At 41.8% G+C, this 25389-nt stretch overlaps 1 protein-coding gene across 4 annotated transcripts; it reads left to right on the top strand.

Annotated features, from left to right (window-relative positions):
- Positions 1–958: 958 nt before the first annotated feature.
- LOC309693621 (polymeric immunoglobulin receptor-like) lies at positions 959–24565 on the top strand. 4 transcript variants are annotated; one of them, XR_014272682.1, is made up of 8 exons: positions 959–1193; positions 1791–2123; positions 2659–2997; positions 9201–9536; positions 10071–10409; positions 20897–21229; positions 23152–23504; positions 23955–24565. XR_014272682.1 is itself a non-coding variant. In XM_082513032.1 (7 exons), the coding sequence occupies exons 1-7, from the start codon at positions 1133–1135 to the stop codon at positions 23990–23992; spliced, it is 1779 nt and encodes a 592-aa protein (XP_082369158.1). In that variant the 5' UTR covers positions 959–1132; the 3' UTR covers positions 23993–24565. The 4 variants fall into 4 exon arrangements, 3 of the variants coding, with proteins under 3 accessions (XP_082369158.1, XP_082369157.1, XP_082369159.1); XM_082513032.1 differs by lacking the exon at positions 23152–23504; XM_082513031.1 differs by having other exon boundaries at positions 23152–24565.
- The last annotated feature ends 824 nt before the right edge of the window (positions 24566–25389 follow it).

Here is a 25389-nt window from a genome sequence, read left to right as displayed (position 1 = left end):
AGTTTAATATAAAGTAGTTTAACAGGTTCAGTTCTTTAATGTTCATCATAAATCAGAAATAACATTAGTACCAAATCGGTGCAGACCGCAGCTGCTAGACTGGAGGAGTGCATTCCAGGCTCCTTCTGACCGCACAGCTGTGTGACAGGTTAACTGCTTTTTTTCTTTTTAACTAATGAGACACACTCCAAAAATCCCACCCATGCTGGCAGTGTGTTAATTTGCTCCGTAGTCTATTAGCTGGCACACCGGTAAAAGAACATCTGATAAAGTCCCAAACTAAACTTAAAAGCAACATTTAGTCCATTACATATTTGTAGTCCATGTTGCACTCTTGCGTTCATTTTAAAAAGAAAACTGCAACAGCACACGCCGTCTCATGATAAAAAGAAAAAAGAAAAAAATAGAAGAAAAAAACACAAGCAACGAAAATTATTCTGGAGAGGAAGTTTTGTTTGAGGTTGTTTCTTGTTCTCGCAAAACAAAATCAGCTCCTAACACTTTCCTGTTTCACCCTAACCAGTTAATCTGAAAAACCGGCTCTACTCCTGTATAACTCTCTGTCTTTCTGTGTGTGTTTACCCAAGACAATAATTATTAATAAACTTTATAGCAAGCTACTAGAGAGCTCCTTCAGACCAACCCATATATGTGGTGCTGATTACTTAAATATAACAACCATTCGATAGACTGAAACATTAAATGCTGCCTCCTAGTACAATATATATTTTTAATACAGTGACATTTTAAGTGATTTGGCTGATGATGAGATACGGTATGTTTGTGTTGTTCTGTGGAGATCATTCAAGAACGGTTAAACTGTTAAACACTCAGACCTGCTTTAGATTTCACCGCTATAGTTATGACGCACTTATTTTTGTCCAACCAGTCCAACCTGCTAAACGACACACCAACGCGACTGCTTTAAGAGACGCTGAATCAGAAGTGTAGCGTTTCCGCGAACGTCTGAAAGGCGGACTTGTTATACTAGACAGTGAATTTAATTTTTATTTGAACCTTTGATTTAATCTCAGTTTTTGGAATGAAATTTTAAGCAAGTAACCGAAACTATTTCAGACTTAGACATTAAAAAAAACAAAGAGTCAGATCAGCAGGACTCGGGAACACGGAAATGTCTGATGTAACTGCATCGATTTGCTGGACTTTGCTGTTTGTCGTGTTCGTCTCTGCAGGTGAGATTTAACTTTGTCTCTTAGATAACGAGGAATAAAGAGCATCGGTCTGGTTTATATTTGAATAATATTTACTACTTGTGAGTTCTTTATATGGATTCAGTTTGTCTGTGTGTGTGAAGGAGACATGAGGCTGGGTGGACACTTAATCCAGCTGTGGCAGAGACAAAGAAGTGTAATGTGTGTGTCAGTGTGATGTGTTGTAGTGTCAGGAGTCAGGATGCAGCTACAAAGCTTCCTGTTCAGTGTATACAAACAGCTGTAGCTCCATAAAGGCAGCATGCAGAGACTCACAGTGTCTTATAATGAGAGGCTGCTTTCTCTCACACATTATGTTCACTTATTATCAGCACATGTTGTTGTTCTGTGGAAGCTAACATCTTGTAGTTTCTGACACTTTGCATGTTTAGCATGAGGCTAAAATTCCCCCTCAGTGGGTCACTGGTGACCTGCTGGATGTTCAGAGGTTCATTAAATCCAACATGACTAAAAACTCAAATGTCAAAGGAAATAAACAAAATATTTAAAGTCAATCATTCTGATCATAATTGTACTTTGACCTTTAACCTCTCTGCTCTGTGTTGTTTACTCTTTCAGACCCAAAGATCATCACAGCTGAGTCTGGACAGGACGTCACTCTGACATGTTTAGCTCCAAACAACAAGATCAGAGTTGTAGAGTGGAGTAGAGCTGACCTGGGAGAAAAAGATGTATTTTTGTACCAGTATGATCAGTTTTTTCCAGACAACCAGCATCCATCTTTTAAGAACCGGGTGGATCTGCAGGACAAACAGATGAAGGATGGAGACGCATCTTTGATTCTGAAGGACGTGACGGTTAATGACGCTGGAACATACGAGTGTCATGTTGTCCACGGAAAACATATGAAGCTCATCAGCATCGTCCACCTGAGAGTTGTTGATCCTCCAGGTGAGTGAGTAGAGTTGAGTGTGTGTGTGATCAGAGGTGAAGCTGCTTCCTGGTTGTTGATGTTTGTTTATTGTATGAATGACCTGGTGGATGTCAGAGGTAGACAGATGTTTCTCCAGCTGTTGTATTCATGATGTGTTGTAGTGTCAGGAGTCAGTATGCAGCTACAAAGCTTTTTGTTCAGTGTATACAAACAGCTGTAGCTCCATAAAGGCAGCATGCAGAGACTCACAGTGTCTTATAATGAGAGGCTGCTTTCTCTCACACATTATGTTCACTTATTATCAGCACATGTTGTTGTTCTGTGGAAGCTAACATCTTGTAGTTTCTGACACTTTGCATGTTTAGCATGAGGCTAAAATTCCCCCTCAGTGGGTCACTGGTGACCTGCTGGATGTTCAGAGGTTCATTAAATCCAACATGACTAAAAACTCAAATGTCAAAGGAAATAAACAAAATATTTAAAGTCAATCATTCTGATCATAATTGTACTTTGACCTGTAACCTCTCTGCTCTGTGTTGTTTCCTCTTTCAGACCAGACAATCATCACAGCTGAGTCTGGAGATGAGGTCACTCTGACATGTAGAGCTCCAAACAACAACAAGATCAGAGTTGTAGACTGGAACAGAGATGACCTGGGAGATAAACATGTGCTTTTTTACCGAGATGGTAGCTGCGATCGAGACAGCCAGCATCCATCTTTTAAGAACCGGGTGGATCTGCAGGACAGACAGATGAAGGATGGAGATGTTTCTTTGATTCTGAAGGATGTGACGATTAAAGACGCTGGAAGATACTTGTGCATTGTGCTCATGGAAGGAGAAATCTTCTGGACGCCCATCAGCAGCATCACCATGATTGTTGATCCTCCAGGTGAGTGAGTAGAGTGTGAAATCTAATTAGTTCCCAGAACTCAAAAAAAACTGTGCAAATTGCCTCCAAAAAACTAAGTAAAGCTTACTTAAGATGACTGTTAGCACAAATTATTAACTTCAAGTGTGCAATATTAAGAATAAGTTGAGAGATAGATAGATAGATAGATAGATAGATAGAATTGTATTTCGAACATGCAAATATAATTGAAATAACAGCAGAAAAAACAAACAAAAAAAACAAAACAAAAACTTTAAAATCATCAAGTCTTCATGTATATATCTATGTCTACAGAATGCGTGTGCTCGAAAAGGAGTAGGATGAAGTTTACACTTTTCTTGTTCCTACACCCTTATTTCAAATTTCATTGCTTACAAATCCATATCCAGGATTCAACATTATTTGATCATATATGGTTAACTATGTACAAGTCTAACACATTGAACATACACAAATAAAACCATTTTCAGAACGTAAATCAGAACAACAACAAACTACATTTTACATAAACTAAAAAAAAACATCTCTTAGTGCGAAATGGGTTTAAAAACATAAACAACTGCGGGACACTGTTTCTTTGTGATTTGACCAGGGGGAACAAATCATAGCAGGATCATCCTGATATTATTTGTATCCCACTGTAACTTTACTGTATAAAGAGCTAACATCTCCAACATGTCATTATAAGAAGTGTTTGTGAACTAAAGGGATGCATCAGAGGGAAGAACTGTGAACTAAACACAATCAATAACGTTGAAATACTTACCAAATGGTGCATATTGTCAGGATCCTGGGTCATTAGCGTTACTTCCCAGTGTATTTAAACCCTGTGTTTCTCTGAGTCAGTGTCGCGTCGTCCCTCATGTTGTGTGGGTCTCCCTGTGAGTTTAGGTTGTGATTTTCCAGTTTAGTTTAGTTTTCCCCTGCCAGCAAATAAAGCTGAGTATTTTGAGTTCATCCCTCGAGTCCGAGTGCCTGCATTTTGGGTCCAACTCCTACCTGCCACACAGCGCTTCCTGACACATATTAAGTGCACTCAACTGATACACTTATGGAGACTTAAGGGAATGGAATTGAACATTGTGAATATTGAAGTATTAAGGTGAACTAAATGTTTGAAAGGAGTTAAATATTTTTTGGTTCATTAAATGTTTCAAATTTTGAGTCCAAAACAAAATGTCTACAAAAGAGACTGGAGCTTAGGGAGAAACAGAGTCCAAAACAGTTCAGGTCGCCGACCCGGAGGCTAGCGACAGAGACCAAGCAGTTCAGGTGGCAGACAGCGAAGCCAGTGGCGGCGACGGAGCAGATCAGGAGGTTGGCCAAGTAGAAGGCGGCGAAATAGTTCAGAAGGCCGCCAACATCGTTAGCCAATGGCCTGGAGAGTGGCCAGCAACAGTGTGCTGGGCGTGGACGAGCAGGCTGTGCTGGACGAGGACATGACAGCAGCGTGGCAGCTGCAGGACCAAACAAGGCAGGACCAGGCGACAGTATGGCAACCACAGGCAATGGAGCAGGTGGTGGTGCTGCAGGTGACAATGTGGATGCTGCAGGCTAGATGGACTCCTCAAACCCCCCCAACCGAGACGGCTGGCTGAAGCGACCCCTCGGATCCTTCAGCAGGAACTGAAGACGGCTGAATTGGCCCCTTGGGACCTCCACCGGAGATGGATGGCTGAAGCGACCCCTCGGGACCTCCAGTGGAAACGGACAGCTGGACAAAACGGAAGCAGCAGGGGCAGAAATCTTTGGCAGAGACAAAGCAGAACCAGCAGGCACAGAAACCTCTGGCAGAGACGAAGCTGGCTGGAGCTGTGCAGGGCATTGGCTCTGCTCAGGCAGCGACAGCAAGGTGCAGTCTTAAGCTGGTTGAAAGAGTTCATCTGAGCTTCCAGCAGAGAATGGAGGTGGCTTGGTTAACTTGCCCAAGCTCTTAGCAGAGACTGATTGCTGAGATAGCCCGGCAGAGTTCCCAGGTGACACAGGTTGTGCCTGCATCTTAGTCTCCAGGGGTCCATAGCCAGCTGAGGGATGAGACCCAGCCTCTGGGGAGGCCCTGGACAGAGTGACAGCATCCAAAAAGGCCAGCTTTCGAGAAACTGCTAAAGTCTGTGTAAGACGTGCTCCCTGCTTAGGATGAGCGGGTGAAAGTGGTGTTTGAATAGGTGGTTGAGCTAACAGCTGAGCTGCTGGCAGAGCTGCAAACTAAGCAGGTTACTGAGTGGCAAACTGACCAAGGTACAGAGCTGCAGGCTGCGCTAATGGCTGAGGTATGGGTTGCGCTCCAGGCTCGAAGGGAGCAGACTGAACACAGTCCTTGAAACTCAATGTAGGCTCAGAAAAGGCAGTCTTAGTGACAACAGTCACAGGGGAAGCAGGGAAACCACCATTATCCTCATTTGCCAAACAAAACACAGCCCCAGAATTAACAGCCCCAATGTTTGAAAAAGCCGGCATCCGGCTATGGGGCAGCCGCTGCTTCCTACTTAGAGGTGGCTCCAACGGCCCAGGCAACATCGCGTCCAGCTGACTGAGCTGCAAAGCTTCCGGCGGGCCAGGCTGATAAGTGGTTGCAGTCGGGGGGTGAGGGTGCAATTCACTGAGAAGAAAATCCTGAGCCAGTGGGTGCAGTGAACTTAGAAGCCAGGAGAGACCGGAAACTGGTCGCTGTAGCCGGGTCTCTACAGCGCAGTTAAACTCCCTCCCTGAATGATTCAGCCACAGGTTGATTTGTTTCTCCACAGAATACATGATATCTTCTCGGAGCTGCACTGGCTTAGATGCGATTAGTAAGCTTTATTTACTTGTGGTCGAAATACAGACTGAAACAGGGATGGCAAGGACAGAAACTAAGAAATAACCTAAACTGGGGAAAATCTAACAAATTAATCTGAAACCTAAACTCAGGATGACATGCAGGGAAACACATAGTGGAACACGGGATGATACGCGAAGGTAATACGGACAGACCAGTGACGAACACAAGAGAACACACACTGTAGCTGTGTCCAAATTCAGAGGCTGCATCCTTCGGAGGCCGGATTTGTAGACCAATTACATCACAGCAAGGCGACGAAGGCTGTCCAAATTTGTAGACTCCTCCAAATGTGGCCAACAAATGCATCCTCCTTTTCCCCAGATTTAAAGGATGGGTTGGGTCTATCCTTTGTGGCCCACCATATCCCAAGATTCATTGTGAATCAAAGCTTGAAGAATTTAAAAAAAAAAAGTGGTGGATGGTCGAAGTGCAGCAGTCCAGAAATAAACTTTTAAAAGTAAGTACTGTTTTTTTGTCTAAATAAAAATATCCAGTGGAACAAATATTAGCATAATGAAAACTCTTAAAAGTTACATTTAGCTAACCTTCGGCTAAGTTACATGATGTTAGTGATATTGCCACTTAAAAAATTATTATATGTAAAAAATGTCTTTTCTGTTCTATTCTTTCTATTCTTTTTGTATATGTGTGTGTGTTTTTTGCTGCTGATACAACCAAATTTCCCCTTGTGGGGCAATTAAAGGATTATTTTATTCTATTCTATTCTATTTTACATAAAGTGTGTCCACGTGATAGAAAACTGTGTTTTCATTTTGCAAGTTAACAGATATTTGATAAACTTCTGCTGCTTCTTTTGTTAACTGCCATGGGTGCTTTCCTTCTGCAAGTGTCCAGAGTCGGGAGACACTGCGAAGGTGAGAGGTGACAGGACTGTCATGGTCCTGGGCCATGTTGGCCCAGTATTCTTGGTTCCTTGTATTTTCGCTCCTTATTTAGGCCATGTTTTCTGAGGTGTCCTGTTGTGGTGTTCCCTAAGTGTTTTCCCTTTGTGACTCTTACCCCCTTGTGCCCCTCTGTGTATTTATGAGCTCTCGTCTCTCTTTGTGTTTATTCCATGTTTCCCCCAGCCTGTTATGTCTGTGCTCTCCCCGTGCTCTCTCTCCTCCTGTCTGAACCTCTGTGTACTTCCTGTTTTACTTTGACAGTCTCTCGTCAGTATGCGTAATGTTGTGTTCACTCCTGCCCTGTCTCGTTATGTTTATCAGTGTCACCTGTGTTCCCCACCTGTGTGTAATCTCCCTGTGTTCTCTGAGTGTATTTAAGTTGTGTCTTCTGTTATGGTAGTTGCTGGTTCGTCCGTGTAGTTTCCCCTCGGTCTCCCTGCGTCTCTCCGTATGTATTTCCCCGGACCTCCCTGCATCCTCGTTTCTGGTTTGTGTTATTAGCTTACCCAGTTTAGGTTTCCGGTTTCTTGTTTTTCCACCAGTGCTGTTTTGTACCCACCGTGGTAAATAAATATTCACCTGCACCAGAGCTGCCGCCTTTTGGGTCCTTTTCTACAACTCCACACGGCTTGCCCCCGGCAAACCGTGACAAGGACAGAGGCTCTCCACCCCTTATGATACACCAGGACAGATTCAGCAGTGTTTGAGAAAGAGGAGGGGGGGGGGAGCCAGCAGGAGCAGAGAGATGGAAAAGAGAACATAATGGAGCTTATTAAATAAAAAAGTTCAAAGAGCTGTGAAAAGTTGTACATTCATAAAGTGTGTCAGTATTTTATAAGGATGTCATGTTTCTGTATCAGCTCTCTTACCTAAACAGCCAGTTTTATGCTCTGATATCTTCAACATCTTAAGTGACTTACATTGTACAGTTCTCTCTCCAATGAAAAAATACTTACTGCATTGGTTTGTCTTCCATTTTAACTGAAATATACAAGGATCAAATCTTTTTAGTTTAATTTTGGGACATTGCCATTAAATATAACTAAAGCTTTCGGACAGTGGATATTGATATGTGTCTGTTAGACAGCTGCGGGGGTATAAATGATATGAAATATTTGAGACAACTGATTTAACCTCCTAAGACCCGAACTCTTTCATGGCATGCATTTTTAATTTCTCGTTGCTCTTTGGGCTGATTGAGACCTGTTGAATGTAAAAATGAAGAATTACCAGATTTTCATTTTTTACCTGATTTTTGTAAAAAAAGGGTGGTCAGAGGGCCCGGTGGCGCCAGTGTCCGGCAGCCTCGCCTCTGTCAGTGCGCCCCAGGGCGGCTGTGGCTACAATGTAGCTTGCCATCACCAGTGTGTGAATGTGTGTGTGAATGGGTGGATGACTGAATGTGTAAAGCGCTTTGGGGTCCTTAGGGACTAGTAAAGCGCTATACAAATACAGACCATTTACCTTTTTTATTTTTTGTCAAAAATGAGATCCACATATGAGGACATTTGTTTTAAATTTCGATAGAACAGTGACAGTATAACATCCTCATAACTGGATATCAGGCCCTTGTAGAGCTAAATTTAGTATTTTGTTCTAGACAACCGAAAATGTGATGTCCATATATGTGGGCGCCAGGTCCTAGGAATTAAATTTAACCACTGAGAATTTTTTTAATGGTGCATATACAGTAAAATATCAATAAGGTAAATCCTGTTAAATTTGTACCATCAAATGAAATGAGTCTTGTTTCAAGAACTACACTAGAAAACTAGTTTACTAGCTAAACTTTGCAAAAGGGACGGTGCATGGCTGTAATGTTCAGCCAGATACATCACATGTAAATGAAACAACACAATTTTCTCCAGTAGAAGTTTATCAATGATATGAAATAAAGATTTTCTCTATTTCTGTTGAACACAACTTTAGCTCCGTATGTCGTAGTTTTTAGGCAAAAGAACTAGCATGTTGTAGGCTTGGCCATCCAATTTCACAGCCGCTCGTTTCTGGTTTTCACAGTCTTTAAAGGATGCAGCTCTTGAATTTGGGCACAGCTTAAATAAATAAACAATAACATGACAAGACAGGGAGTAGGCAAAACCAGGAAACATGAACATAGAACCAATCACACTAGACATAAGACAAAGGAGGCACAGAAAACACTTAAACACTGGGTATTTTTTTTTAAAAAAAATAACAAAACCACTGAATGTTAATAAACAAAATATATAGACATGGAGTCCACAGACGAGGAATCAAACATCTTGTAGTTTCTGACACTTTGCATGTTTAGCATGAGGCTAAAATTCCCCCTCAGTGGGTCACTGGTGACCTGCTGGATGTTCAGAGGTTCATTAAATCCAACATGACTAAAAACTCAAATGTCAAAGGAAATAAACAAAATATTTAAAGTCAATCATTCTGATCATAATTGCACTTTGACCTTTAACCTCTTTGCTCTGTGTTGTTTCCTCTTTCAGACCAGAAATTTATCAAAACTAGATCTGGACAGGACGTCACTCTGACATGTCGAGCTCCAACCAACAAGATCAGACGTGTAGTATGGAGAAGAACTGAGAAGCCAGGATTTGTGCTTTTGTCCCAGGATGGTCAGATTGATCCATCCAACCAGCATCCATCTTTTAAGAACCGGGTGGATCTGCAGGACAGACAGATGAAGGATGGAGACGTGTCTTTGATACTGAAGGATGTGACGATTGATGACACTGGAAAATACGAGTGTGGTGTCTACATGGAAGAAACACGCTCATGGAAATCTATCAGCATCATTTATCTGACTGTTGTTGTTCCTCCAGGTGAGTGAGTAGAGTTGAGTGTGTGTGGGATCAGAGGTGAAGCTGCTTCCTGGTTGTTGATGTTTGTTTATTGTATGAATGACCTGGTGGATGTCAGACGTAGACAGATGTTTCTCCAGCTGTTGTATTCATGATGTGTTGTAGTGTCAGGAGTCAGGATGCAGCTACAAAGCTTCTTGTTCAGTGTATACAAACAGCTGTAGCTCCATAAAGGCAGCATGCAGAGACTCACAGTGTCTTATAATGAGAGGCTGCTTTCTCACACATTATGTTCACTTATTATCAGCACATGTTGTTGTTCTGTGGAAGCTAACATCTTGTAGTTTCTGACACTTTGCATGTTTAGCATGAGGCTAAAATTCCCCCTCAGTGGGTCACTGGTGACCTGCTGGATGTTCAGAGGTTCATTAAATCCAACATGCCTAAAAACTCAAATGTCAAAAGAAAATAAACAAAATATTTAAAGTCAATCATTCTGATCGTAATTGTACTTTGACCTTTAACCTCTCTGCTCTGTGTTGTTTCCTCTTTCAGACCAGAAAACCATCACAGCTGAGTCTGGACAGGACGTCACTCTGACATGTAGAGCTCCAAACAACAACAAGATCAGAGTTGTAGACTGGAACAGAGCTGACCTGGGAGATAAACATGTGCTTTTTTACCGAGATGGTAGCTTCGATCGAGACAACCAGCATCCATCTTTTAAGAATCGGGTGGATCTGCAGGACAGACAGATGAAGGATGGAAACGTGTCTTTGATTCTGAAGGATGTGACAATTAAAGACGCTGGAAGATATGTTTGTGCTGTCTTCATGGAAGAAACACGCTCATGGAAGGTCATCAGCATCATCTACCTGAGAGTTCTTCCTCCAGGTGAGTGAGTAGAGTTGAGTGTGTGTGTGATCAGAGGGGAAGCTGCTTCCTGGTTGTTGATGTTTGTTTGTTGTATGGATGAGCTGGTGGATGTCAGAGGTAGACAGATGTTTCTCCAGCTGTTGTCTTTGTGGCTGGTAGTCTAGAGTTGTAGAGCAGCATTGTTTGGTTAGAGCAGAAACAAAGACATTTATGAATCAGTCTCTTCTTCTCTTGCTCTCTAACTCGTTTGTAAATATGTGTGGGGAAACTCAATTCAGTTCAATTCAATTCAATTTATTTATATAGCGCCAAATCACAACAAAAGTCCTTATATTGTATTGCTTATGTAAAAAGCTTTATATTGTACAGTAGATACAGAGGAAAACCCAACAATCATATGACCCCCTATGAGCAAGCACTTTGGCGACAGTGGGAAAGAAAAACTCCCTTTTAACAGGAAGAAACCTCCGGCAGAACCAGGCTCAGGGAGGGGCGGCCATCTGCTGCGACCGGTTGAGGTGAGAGAAGAAAAACAGGATAAAAGACATGCTGTGGAAGAGAGACAGAGGTTAATAACAGATATGATTCAATGCAGAGAGGTCTATTAATACATAGTGAGTGAGAAAGGTGACTGGAAAGGAAAAACTCAATGCATCATGGGAATCCCCCGGAGGACTACGTCTATTGCAGCATAACTAAGGGAGGATTCAGGGTCACCTGGTCCAGCCCTAACTATATGCTTTAGCAAAAAGGAAAGTTTTAAGCCTAATCTTAAAAGTAGAGATAGTGTCTGTCTCCTGAATCCAAACTGGAAGCTGGTTCCACAGAAGAGGGGCCTGAACACTGAAGGCTCTGCCTCCCATTCTACTTTTAAATACTCTAGGAGCAACAAGTAGGCCTGCAGAGCGAGAGCGAAGTGCTCTAATAGGGTGATATGGTACTACAAGGTCATTGAGATAAGATGGGGCCTGATTATTTAAGACCTTGTATGTGAGGAGCAGGATTTTGAATTCAATTCTGGATTTAACAGGAAGCCAATGAAGGGAAGCCAAAACAGGAGAAATTTGCTCTCTCTTTCTAGTCCCTGTCAGGACTCTTGCTGCAGCATTTTGGATTAGCTGAAGACTTTTCAGCGAGTTTTTTGGACATCCTGATAATAATGAATTACAGTCGTCCAGCCTGGAAGTAATAAATGCATGAACTAGTTTTTCAGCGTCACTCTGAGACAGGATATTTCTAATTTTAGAGATGTTGCGCAAATGGAAGAAAGCAGTCTTACATATTTGTTTAATATGGGCGTTGAAGGACATGTCCTGGTCAAAAATTACTCCACGGTTCCTCACAGCATTACTTGATGACAAGGTAATGCCATCCAGAGTAAGAATCTGGTTAGATACCATATTTCTAAGATTTTCAGGGCCGAGTACAGTAACCTCAGTTTTATCTGAATTAAGAAGCAGAAAGTTAGCGGCCATCCAGGTCTTTATGTCTTTAAGACATTCCTGCAGTTTAACTAATTGGTGTGTGTTATCTGGCTTCATGGACAGATAGAGCTGGGTGTCATCAGCATAGCAGTGTAAATGTATGCTATGTCTTCTAATGATGCTGCCTAAGGGAAGCATGTATAATGTAAACAGAATTGGTCCTAGCACTGAACCCTGTGGAACACCATAATTAACCTCAGTGTGTGAAGAGGACTCTCCATTTACATGTACAAGTTGGAGTCTATTAGATAGATATGATACAAACCACTGCAGCGCAGTACCTGTAATACCTACAGCATGTTCTAAACGCTCTAATAGGATATTATGGTCGACAGTATCGAACGCTGCACTGAGGTCTAGCAGGACAAGCACAGAGATGAGTCCACTGTCAGAGGCCATAAGAAGATCATTTGTAACCTTCACTAAAGCTGTTTCTGTGCTGTGCTGAGCTCTGAAACCTGACTGAAACTCTTCAAATAAACCATTCCTCTGCAGATGATCTGTTAGCTGTTTGACAACTACTCTTTCAAGGATTTTTGATATGAAAGGAAGGTTGGAGATTGGCCTATAATTAGCTAAGACTGCTGGGTCTAGAGATGCTTTTTGAGTAAAGGTTTAACTACAGCCAGCTTGAAGGCCTGTGGTACATAGCCGATTATTAGAGATAGGTTGATCATATTTAAGATCGAAGAATTAATTAATGGCAGGACTTCTTTGAGCAGTTTTGTAGGAATGGGGTCTAAAAAACACGTTGATGGTTTGGAGGAAGTAATTATTGAAGTTAACTCAGAAGAACAATTGGAGAAAAAGAGTCTAACTTAACATCGATGGTACTAAGAGTAGCTGTAGATAATATTACATCTGTGGGATGATTATTGGTAATTTTTTCTCTAATGATTAAAATTTTATTTGTGAAGAAGTTCATGAAGTCATTACTAGTTAACGTTAAAGGGATGGTTGGCTCAAAAGAGCTCTGACCGTTTGTCAGCCTGGCTACAGTGCTGAAGAGAAACCTGGGGTTGTTCTTATTTTCTTCAATCAGTGATGAATAGTAAGATGTTCTGGCTTTGCGGAGGGCTTTCTTATAAAGCAGCAAACTATCTCTCCAGGCTAAATGATGATCCTCTAGATTTGTGACACGCCATTTCCTCTCCAGCTTACGAGTCATCTGCTTTAGTGTTTGAGAATTATACCATGGAGTCAGGTACTTCTGATTTGAGGCCTTAGTTTTCACAGGAGCTACAGTATCCAGAGTCGTACGTAGTGAGGAGGTAAAATTATTAACAAGATAATCGACCTCAGTTGGAGTAGCGTTCAGATAGCTGCTCTGCTCTATGTTGGTACAGGGCATTGAAGATGATAACAGTGGGTGGATTATATTCTTAACCTTTCAGAAAGGCATCTACTTTGATAAAGTCTACTCTCCACTGCTGTGTAATCAATTATTGTAAATGTAAATGTTATCAGGAAATGATCAGACAGGACAGGGTTTTCAGGAAACACTGTTAAATGTTCAGTTTCTATCCCAGATGTTAAAACAAGATCTAGAGTGTGATTAAAGTGGTGGGTGGGTTCTTTTACATTTTGAGAGAAACCAATTGAGTCTAATAACAGATTAAATGCCATGTTGAGGCTGTCATTTTTAGCATCTACATGGATGTTAAAATCACCCACAATAATTATTTTATCTGAGCTCAGAACTAAATCAGATAAAAAGTCTGAGAAATCAGAGAGAAACTCTGTGTAAGGCCCAGGTGGACGATAGATGATAACAAGTAAGACTGGTTTCTGAGTTTCACAGCTGGGGTGGACGAGGCTAAGCATCAGGCTTTCAAATGAATTAAAAGTCTGTCTTGGTCTTTCATTAATTAATAGGCTGGTGTGAAAAATTGCTGCCACACCGCCCCATCGGCCTGTGCAGCTGGGGGGGGGGGCGTGAAGCTGGTGGTTGTGAGTCTGTGAAAGTGAATCCTGCCGGTGCCATAGCTGCTGAAAACGTACTTAGTGCAGACACAAAACGTCCATCAGCTTCAAAGTGTGTCAGAAAAATGTCCACATGGTGACTGATGGATGAGAGAGGTCCCATTGTTGTTGTTGTGCACAAATCATTGAACAACACAAACACTTAGAGCTGCTTTCAGTGCTGCCTGTTTTGTTACTGCACACATTTCCGATGGTCCTACAGTCCAATGTAGCAAACGTCTCCCTGAAGCCTCTTCTTAGAGACCAAAGGTTGGATCAGAGCGAGCAGCTGAAAGGACACATCTATGAATGCAGTCAGAGACTTTCTCACAACCTCACACTTCATCTGATCACATTTAGACTCAGGTTTAACTCAGATTCTCTGTTAGTCACTGAAAATACAAACACACTCACAACATGTATAACAACCTAGGTGTTGGATCATTATTGACAATAGAACAGAAATGTCTGCTCTAACTGTGTCAATTAATATCAGTTATACAGTATTCAGATAGCCCAAAATCACAACAAAAGTTTCCCTATGGCATTTTATATTGTTTGGTAGAACCCTAGAAAAATAACAGGTCTGATCTACCTTCTTTTGTGATAACAGTGATGTGTTTGTCCCATTCAGCTGTTAGAAACCAGCGTGGTATGCCCACCCAAGATGGTAGCTTAAGTCAGAGCTGTCCATGCCTTCCCCCTAAACCTCATTAAAAACTAAGTTACAGCCTTTAGTTTGATTCATTGTTGTTCTGGCCCTGGCAAATTCTGGGGAATGAGTCAGAAGAGTCATTATTTCATGCGCAACCCCCTAGCTACCTTGCGAGGAAAGAATTTGAGAATACAGAACCAGCAGTTACAAGAAAAAGTAACGGTGCTCGAGGGATTTTCCCGACGCCAGAACATCAAAATCTCAGGTGTCAAAGACGGAAGGTCCTAATCTTGAGGATTGTGTGAAGAATCTGCTCTCCGAGGGTTCTGGACATTGAGACGGGAGAGTGGTACAAAATAGACAGAGTTCATTGGGTGGGGCCAGCACCTCTGATGCTAGCTGCGGATTCAAGATGAGACGCATCATTGTTCACTTTCTGGGGGATAAAGTCAAAATGTCTGTGCTTGTGGCTGCAAGAAAAAAGAAGCAGATCATCTGGAAAGCCATGAGAGTCAATTTTTTCCAGGACCATGTGCAGGAGGTACAAGAAAAATGGAGGAAGAAAAAATGCGGGGGTTGGTCTGTATTAGAGATGGCACGATACCACTTTTTTAGGTCCGATACCGATATCATAAATTTGGATATCTGCCGATACCGATATGAATCCGATATAGTGTGTTTTTTAATCAATAAAACAGTTTTTTAATATATTTCTGCATTTTGTATAAGTTCATACTCAAGTTTAACTAAACAACAACACTAAAGCTATTCTGTTATACCTGTATGTAAAAAATACACTGCACCCAAAATATTTCATAGTTCAGCAATACTGATCAATCTAATAAAGTTAAACCTACTCCATCCTCCCTATTCTGGTATTTTAAAGAGTGCTTAGCAGAAATATTAAGCAGCCCAACTAATAAGGTTGCAAACTCCCAGCAAAAAAAAAATAGGGAACCATCCCTCACGCTCCACTTCATGATACTTAATCGATGTAATCAACTTTAATTTGATGCAGTGTGGAAAAAAAATGCACAGAAATAAATTATTTTTCAAGAATAATTAAATAGATTCAACATCTTTCTTCAACAGAACTGCAGACTGCACAGACGGTATCTTCCCAAAGGAAAAAGTACTATAGCTTACTAGGGTATATTAGACTTAACAGTTACTATATACAGTAATGGACTTCTATATATTTTACATCAGATTAAAACTTTGGGTGTAAGATTCAGATAATTATTTATTAAAAGCTACACATTTTAAATGAGAATAAGAAAGAAAAGTATGTCTTTGTGCCCCCTTTTCCCAGTTAATGCCCTATCGGCCCCCCTGGCTAAACTTTGCTAGATCCGCCCCTGCACAGTTACCAGCCGTCAGCTACGTAGGAAAAGATCGTGGTGTAGAAAGTAATATTAAATGAATTCTAACAACAGCTTATCAAGCTTAAACGTGCTGCTGTTGTTCAGCCGCTGGTTTCCTCTTTCTGGTGCAAAGTGGGCGATAAACAAACAAGAGAGACTCGCGACAGAAACGCCGATCAGCTGATCATTAAGCAGTTTCATGATTGAAGTAGCAGCAGGAGAGAGAGGGGGAGAGAAGAGGCAGTCGCTCCATATATCGGTTGTTAAGCTTAATGTGGGAATGCTTTACAAACATTCAGAGATGAACTTACACACTTGCTTTACTTCTCTATGGGATCACTTCCTCGGAGATGAAATGCCGGTTTGGTAGCGAGGCTACAAGTACACACAGCCGCTCTATCATGTGAGCACACTGCTCCAACGTGCTACGGTTATGAGCCAAGTTACGCCGTGTCGCAAGTTTTGTGAGGTGCTTTTTTGATATTTAATGGATCGGATTACATTTTTTATTTCTCTCCGATATCCTATCCAGTAATTTACGTCAGTATCGGACCGATACCGATACGTAATATCGGATCCGTCCATCTCTAGTCTGTATTGAATGCTACAGACCAATGGATTTCTGGTTCTTTCGCGTTTGGTTTTGTGATGTTTAGGGATGGGTATCGAAACCCGATTCTTGTTGAGAACCGGTTCCCACTGTTTCAATTACTTGGAATTGTTTGCCATTTTTGCAAACGATTCCCTTATTGATTCCAGTCGCCCCGAATGTCGTCACCACGTTGCAGAGCGTCATTTACCTGGCAGGAAACATGGCGGCTCAAACGCTCAAAAGTTTGGTTATGCTTTACGAGAACGGATGACAACAGGGCAACTTGCAATACTTGCAAAGTAGATATTTCATTTAAGGGAGGAAACACTGCGAATATGCAAAAGCATTTGCTCACAAAACACGTGATGACCTTAAATGAATGTCGTGTTTTTAATTCCGCTCCGGACTCGCGAATCTCAACCCAGCAGCAGCGGTAACGCTTGCACGTCCTCTCCCGTTAATGCGGCAGGTAAATAATCAACTAACAGTGCATATTATGTTAGCACGATCTGCGTTATTACAAAACCTGCCATTACTGTGCATTTAGGTGACCATGATGAGAGAGACAGAGTCTGGCTCAGATGCTGGCAGTTCTCGCTGCAGTCTACCGGTAGCGTCTCCTTTCAGGCCAGGATAGACAAATGTCACCGAGCAGTGACTAAGTTTGTGGCAAAAGGCTTGCACCTATTTGTCACAGCAGATGCCCCGATTTTCGGTAAGTGAATGAGTTTAATTGTAGGCAGGGACATTACTGGATATTCTTGTGTAATTGCTACAGAATAATTTAGGTTATACTTTGTTATTGCTACAGAAGAATATTTATTTTATTATTTTACATTTACAATTTTTTTTCCCGGGGACCCTGTGACACCCCATTGAAGAGCCGTAGGCTGTGGATCTCTTAAGATCACACTGTTGGGTTTGTAAGGCCATGTTACTCCTAAATTTCTATCTTGTTCAAAGAGAAGATATAAAACAAAGTTCTAAGGTAATCAACCTTAGTGTTAAAAAAAGAATTGATAAGAGAATCGATAAAGAATCGAATCGTTAAACAGAATCGAAAATGGAATCGGAATCGTGAAAATCTTATCAATACCCATCCCTAGTGATGTTGTTTGTTTTCATGTTGCATTGTTTTGTACAGACTTATTGTTACTGACCACTGTGATGTTTCATCTTACTGGCCTTAAGGATAGCCGTATGGATCAACTGGAATTTCTTTTGGAAGACTCTTTAAAATAATTTGGCTCATGTGGCTTAATGAAGTTATGTAAAATAGTGTCATGGATTATAGCGGGTTGTCATAATGCTATTAAAAAGAAGAAAGTCCTCACATATTAGAAACAGAAAAAGGCAGACATAGCTTTAATTCAAGAGACCCCTGATGAGGTGGATTCATTAAAGTTTAAAAAAGACTGAGTGGCCCAAGTATACCTTAGTGCATTTTTCAGTAGGAAAAGTTGGGTAGTCATATTGATGAGAAGAAATTTTGATTTTCAGGTACTCAAGCATTATGCCGATCAGGAGGGTAGATGAGTGGTCTTAGATGCATGTCTACAGGGGCAGAAAGTGATGTTGGTCAACATATATGCCCCCAATTCTCCTCAACCACGATTTTTTCACATAGTGTGTAGCACAGTGCGGAATATTGGAAATGCAAATATTGTAATTGGGGGGGGGGGATTTTAACAAGATCAGGGATGTGTTTTTGGATAAATCCTCCCGACCTAGACCAAGTAAGGACCATGTAAGTATTGGCGTGGACGCTGTCTCAGAGGAACTAAGCGTGGTGGATATATGGAGACTTCTCCATCCTCAAGAAAGAGACTATACTTTCTTTTCCCATCATCACTCTACCTACTCCAGGATAGGCTACTTTCTGGTGTCTCACTCTCAGGTGAGTCAAATTGTCGGGTCCTCCACTGGTAATATTGCAGTAACTGATCATGCTCCCATTGACCTTATTCTTTTTAGTAATTATAATGTCAAACCCTCACCTATGTGGCGTCTAATAGTGGTGTGCGACAGAGGCGGAGGCAGACGTTTGATACACCCGAGGCTTAGCCTTAAATGGTAGTATGCATGTGTGATTTGGGGGGGGGGGGGGGGGTGGATTAATGAAAAGAAAAGAAAGATTAATAGGCTCTGTTTTGACTTTTGTTCAAAAAAGAATGACTTCATATAGGGAAAAATATATATCACATATGCGGGACACCTTAAACTAGTTTTTTAATTAAGAAGTTCGTGACTGCTGTGCTTGAATCATCACAGAAACCTGGCTTCACCCGGGAATACCTGATGCAAGTGTTCAGCTAGCAGGCCGCACTCTGTTCCGCTGGGACAGGACAAAAGACTCCGATAAGAGCAGAGGAGGGGGGGGTCTCTGTATTTAGGTATATGAAAGCTGGTGCAACAACGGGACAATTGTAAAAAGTCACTGCTCCCCGAACCTTGAGTACATGTCAGTAAGATGCTGGCCTTTTTATCTACTGAGAGAGCTAACAGTAGTGATCGTCACGGCTGTGTACATTCCACCCGATGCCAACGTAAACAAGGCACTCTCTATCCAGCTGAACAACATTAATGAACACCAGTGGGCCCACCCGGACAGTGTTCACATAATTGTAGGTGACGTCAATAAGGCTGACATGAAGACTGTACTCCCAAAGTTCTATCAGCATGTCAAATGTCCCACCAGAGGAGAAAACACTCTAGATCATGTTTACTCCAACATCAAGCATGCATATAGAGCCATACCCCTCCCCCACCTCGGTCAGTCCGACCACCTCTCTCTCCTGCTCTCCCCAGCCTACACCCCCCTCAGACACAGTGCCAGGCCCACCACAAAGACTGTTACAACCTGGCCTGAAAATGCGCTCACCAAACTGCAGGACTGCTTCACACAGACAGACTGGGGCATATTTGAGCACGAGGACCTAGAAACTTTCACAGGATCAGTATTGGACTCTATCAAGTTCTGTATTGTGAATGTGACTGTGGACAAAAGCATTCAGGTTTTCCCACACCAAAAACCCTGGATGACCAGTGAGGTCCACTCACTCCTCAGAGCCTGTGATGCCACCTTCAGGTCAGGTGACAGAGCTCTGTACAGGGCTGCTCGAGCTGACCTGAAAAGGGGAATTAAAAAAACCAAGTCAGACCATAAAGGAAGCATACAGTCCCACCTGTCCAGCAACAACACACAAGAGGTTTGGCAGGGCATACAAGACGTCACAAACCACAGAGGTTGCACTGTGAAAGCAGAAAACCTGAGTGTGCAACTAGCAGAGGAAATAAACAGCTTCTTCCCCCGCTGTCAAACAACACAACAGCAGCACTTATGTGCTTCAGCCCTGCTCCCATCCTCATCCTCACATGGCTCCTGCACCGCTCCATTCACTGTAACGGAACACGATGTCAGATGTGCTCCTAGCAGTGAACCCAGGAAGGCGGCCGGTCCAGACGGAATACCAGCCAAGGTGCTAAGAGCATGTGCCCACCAGTACACCCTCATCTTCACCAGACTCTTCAACATCTCACTGGATCAGACAGCCATCTCATCCTGTCTAAAATCATGGTAAATGGTAAATGGACTGGTTCTTATATAACGCTTTTCTACTCTGTCTGAGCACTCAAAGCGCTTGAATCAGCCACAATCATCCCAGTGCCGAAGAAGTCTCCCATCTCCAGCCTGAACGATTACCGCCCTGTGGCCCTCACACCGGTAATCATGAAATGATTTGAGAGACTAATCCTTCAGCACATCAAGGATTACCTTCCCCCAGAATTCGAACCCCTACCAGTCGGCATACCGCAAAAACAGATCCACAGAAGACGCCATCGCCACAGCGTATTGCTCTGTGCCGAGTCACCTAAAACAGCAGCAAAGCTACGTCCGAATGCTATTTATGGACTACAGCTTAGCCTTCAACACAATCATCCCGGACATCCTCATCACCAAACTGGTAACTGTTGGTCTCCCTCCTCTCACATGCGCCTTGGACTTTCTCACAAACCAGACTGTAAGACTCGGCCCTCATCTCCACCCCACTCCCGCACTGAGCACCGGCTCCACACAGGGCTGTGTGCTGAGCCCCCTCCTGTATTCTCTCTACATCCACAACTGCAGTTTAACCCACAACAACAATCTCATCATCAAGTTTGCTGATGACACCACAATAGTCACACTCATCTCAAAGAGAGACGAGGAAGACTACAGAGAGGAAGTCATCTTGTAGTTTCTGACACTTTGCATGTTTAGCATGAGGCTAAAATTCCCCCTCAGTGGGTCACTGGTGACCTGCTGGATGTTCAGAGGTTCATTAAATCCAACATGACTAAAAACTCAAATGTCAAAGGAAATAAACAAAATATTTAAAGTCAATCATTCTGATCATAATTGTACTTTGACCTTTAACCTCTCTGCTCTGTGTTGTTTCCTCTTTCAGATCCAAAAATCCTCAAGTCTGAGCCTGGAGCTGAGGTCACTCTGACATGTCGAGCTGCAAACAACAACATCAGAGTTTTAAAGTGGAGCAGAGACCTTATGCCAGAATATGTGCTTTTGTACCAACATGGGCGTCTTGATTCAACCAACCAGCATCCATCTTTTAAGAACCGGGTGGATCTGCAGTACAGACAGATGAAGGATGGAGACGTGTCTTTGATTCTGAGGAATGTGACGACTGATGACACTGGAACATACAAGTGTCGTGTCTTCATGAGTGAAACTCGCTCATGGAAGGTCATCAGCAGCATCTACCTTATTGTTGATCCTCCAGGTGAGTGAGTAGAGTTGAGTGTGTGTGTGATCAGAGGTGAAGCTGCTTCCTGGTTGTTGATGTTTGTTTGTTGTATGGATGAGCTGGTGGATGTCAGAGGTAGACAGATGTTTCTCCAGCTGTTGTCTTTGTGGCTGATAGTCTAGAGTTGTAGAGCAGCATTGTTTGGTTAGAGCAGAAACAAAGACATTTATGAATCAGTCTCTTCTTCTCTTGCTCTCTAACTCGTCTGTAAACATGTGTGGGGAAACTCAATGTTAAAGCCTACAGCTGGAGGGGGAGGGGAGGGGTGGAGCTGGTGGTTGTGAGTCTGTGAAAGTGAATCCTGCCGCTGCCATAGCTGCTGAAAACGTACTTAGTGCAGACACAAAACGTCCATCAGCTTCAAAGTGTGTCAGAAAAATGTCCACATGGTGACTGATGGATGAGAGAGAGGTCCCATTGTTGTTGTTGTGCACAAATCATTGAACAACACAAACACTTAGAGCTGCTTTCAGTGCTGCCTGTTTTGTTACTGCACACATTTCTGATGGTCCTACAGTCCAACGTAGCAAACGTCTCCCTGAAGCCTCTTCTTAGAGACCAAAGGTTGGATCAGAGCGAGCAGCTGAAAGGACACATCTATGAATGCAGTCAGACACTTTCTCACAACCTCACACTTCATCTGATCACATTTACACTCAGGTTTAATCTGAAAGTTGGATCAGATGAACACACAGAAGATAACAAAATCAAATGTGGTACTCTGCTTTAGAATTCAAACAGTGATTTTCGCCCCCCCGCGCGCGCGGACACGTACGCACTAACACATCCTCTAACCACATTTAGTAAACAATTAAGCAAATGCAAGTAATCTGCAGGTAGTAAGAAAAAAAAACTACTAACTCTTTTACGCTACGTCCGCACCTACATGGATATTTTTGAAAACGCAGCTGTTTCGTCCACACATAAACGGCGTTTCGAATCACTGAAAACTGAGATTTTTTAAAACTCCTTTTTTGCGTTTACGTGTGGACGAGGAATACAGAGTTCGTCACGCAAAGTCAAAGGTATGTGGCTATTTTCACGTAACGCTGTGCGCCACGTTATTGTTTACATGAGATGAATTGCAGAATGGCAGACAAAATACTGTTAATCTGACTGTCTGCAGGTTTTACACGCAGTTACTGTCCCTCCATTTTGAAAGGCAGAGGTGTCACGATGTGATTATTTTATGTGTAGTTTTTTTTTGTTTTTGTTTTAGTGTCAGGGTTACAATTAGGTTATGGTTAGGTTTAGGGTAAGGGGCCAGGGAGAGCATTATGTCAATGAAGGTCCTCACTAAGATAGCTGAACGTGTGTGTGTGTGTGTGTGTGTGTGTGTGTGTGTGTGTTTGTGTGTGTGTGTGTGAAAAAGATTTACACAAGTTACACAGCAAAATTTAAAAAAAAAAAACTGTGTGTAAACCTCTGCGCTCAAGTTCCCTAGCTGTGTGTGAGCTCCTTTCAGCTCACTAGTCAGTGTCATGTCATTCACAAATTTAATCAGAGAACAGTTTGGCTGTCGGAGGGGCGCTTTACTGAGCTTCAGGTCTCACAGATCTGCAGTCAAACAGGTCAAATTACATAGAACATGAACCCAACATGACCTCTGACCCTGAAGGAGCTGTCAGACCTGTTAAGTTGTATTTTTTTTTTTTTTTCATTTTTATACATTTTAATTTTTTATGGCAAAAACAAGATGGAGACTCCAGTCTTGGTCAGATCCTGTGTTTCTTGTTTTATAATTAAATGCACAGTAAAATCCATATATATAAATACAGTAATTATACATATTGTTAATTTTTTTAAACCTAATCTCCTGAACTGGAAGAGGAAATGGATTCTGTTCTGTTCTTCACTCATCACCTACCTGAAACCTCACATCTGTTTCTCACCTGCAGGTACACTAGGAGGATATGAGGCACAAATGGTTGATCTAATAGTTTGTCTAGGAATTGTTCTTCTTCTTCTTCTTCTTCTTTTTCTGACCTTAAAAAAAATACAAAACCACTGGATAAAACAGAGGAGAAAACGTCGCAAGCAGTGTCGAAAGCTGAAATCTAAGTCTCCACTACACCACTAGTCTCCATTCTACAACTGTTAATGATCCAGAGGTTGGACAGCCTCTTTCCACAACACCACCAAACAGTGACTTAGATGATTTGAAGATGAATTAGAACTTTCCTGAACATCCATCCTTCAGACAACTGTAGACGTCAAACTTATCAAGATTTACAAACTGTTATAGTCTCAGGTATAGTCTCTCTGATCCTGCATTGAAACGTTTTACAACCTCTTCAACTTTTCTTTAACCTGACACACTGTTCAGGTCAGATTTAAACTGCTTTGACCTTTGACACCACTAAAAACACCCTGATCTACTTTGTTAGGCTGAAACCTTTCCTAAACTGACCTATAACACATATTAAGATGTTTTAATACTCAAAAATGAAAATATTTAAATATTTTATACTGTTGAACAGGTGATACTTATTTTTGTACACTGATGCTGTTTTGGGACAGTTTTAATCGTATCTGTTCAGTTTCAGATCCACCAGTTTGGCTCAAATTAAGGAACACTGTGATTTTAGGAAAATTTGACACTGTGAACATCATCTTTGTGTGTGTGTTTTTAATGAGACAGTAGCATCAGAGGTCAAAGGGCACCTTGATTCAGCCGTGACTGTGATGTGTGTGTTCACAGCACATTCGTCCTGCTGCCCACAGAAACTCCTGCAGTGAATTAGTAAAATAAAACATGGAGCACATGAAGAACAGAGGTCATACATGTCTGACTCCACAGCTGCTGAAGTGGATTCTGGGTCTCTGACTTCCTCCCACAGTTCAAAGACATTAACGGGTATTTCTTATTTCTCCGTGTATGCTGTGTGTGAATGTGTGGTTCATACAGAACTATATGGTCGGTAACACTAACATATGAGCATGAGTACATCACATTAGCATATGAAAGAACAACAGTGTGGCATTAATCACTCCAGCAGTGTGATGAACTGATGCTCTGATCTCTGGTCTGACCAAAGCTTTAATTGCAAACATCTCTCCACTGTTAGAGGTTCTGCACTGTTTCAGGTTCAGTTCAAATCATGGTTCTTATTTTTATGGCCTGACTGTGTGAAGCCTCCACCTACATCACTGAACTGCTCCATCCTGCTCGACTTGTGTACTCTTAACTCAGTGGCCTTCTTTAAACAGCTTCTTGGTGTTTGAGTTGTTTTGCTCAATTCATGTGTATCCACTGTAACATTATAAACACTATTTTTATGTCTCTGTAAATAAATGTTTCTTTTTTTTTCATTTTAAGTTATTCATTATCAGCAAAAGCATGAAACAATAACAAAGCAGACAAATAAAAGAGAAAGAAAAAAAAACCCAAAGGAAATACATTAAAGTCATTATATACCTGTGCAAATGCACACATGGGGGGAATAACATTAAACAATTCCCTGTACCAAAAAAGTCACAGGGAGGTTTTTTCCTTAACCCAGTTAATGAGAATACATTTCCTAGCTTACAGCAATAGTTTAACACAGTTAAATGTTAATTCTTTAGAGGGTAGGCTGAGAAGAAAATATCCGTGGTCCCTTTGGATCCAATTCTTAAAAATATTACTTAGTTCTTGAGATATGGAACTCTTTTGATTGGTTTGCATTCCCAAAAGTACGGAGCCCCGCAAGGGACATGGGAGGGAAAAAAAATTAAGATGAACTTTTGCGAGATCTCGCAAAACCAACTTAGGATCTCGCAAAAGTTTTTTTACCTAGTCTTTTTTTTTTTCTTTTACTTTAGCTGCAGTAGAGTCCTGACAGGGACTTTACTGCAGGGAGGAGTGAGCAGCTGTAGGGAGAAGAGAGCAGCTTTGTCCTATACTGGCTTCTCCTCATTGGCTAACTGTTAGAGTCACAATTTAAAATCCTGCTCCTCACCAGTGTTGGTCAAGTTACTTAAAAAAGTAATCAGTAACTAATTACTGATTACTTCCTCCAAAAAGTAATCCAGTTACTTTACTGATTACGTATTTTCCAAAAGTAATTAATTACTTAGTTACATAGTTAGTTACTTTTTAAAAACACGATTTACAACCTGAATCGGTGATAAAGCGATAGATCTTTCAGCCCAAT

Source organism: Aulonocara stuartgranti, assembly GCF_965226115.1.
Source record: "Aulonocara stuartgranti genome assembly, chromosome: 3".
Classification (NCBI taxonomy): domain Eukaryota; kingdom Metazoa; phylum Chordata; class Actinopteri; order Cichliformes; family Cichlidae; genus Aulonocara; species Aulonocara stuartgranti.
Note: the sequence above shows the minus strand (reverse complement) of the source record. Positions and strands in the feature narration are given on the sequence as shown.

Bases quoted from the DNA above. Each gene is read 5' to 3' on its own strand.
- LOC309693621 (XM_082513031.1), top strand. From the start codon at position 1,133: ATGTCTGATGTAACTGCATCGATTTGCTGGACTTTGCTGTTTGTCGTG. The intron at 2,124-2,658 runs GTGAGTGAGTAG...TTCCTCTTTCAG, and splicing joins GAGAGTTGTTGATCCTCCAG to ACCAGACAATCATCACAGCT. The intron at 9,537-10,070 runs GTGAGTGAGTAG...TTCCTCTTTCAG, and splicing joins GACTGTTGTTGTTCCTCCAG to ACCAGAAAACCATCACAGCT.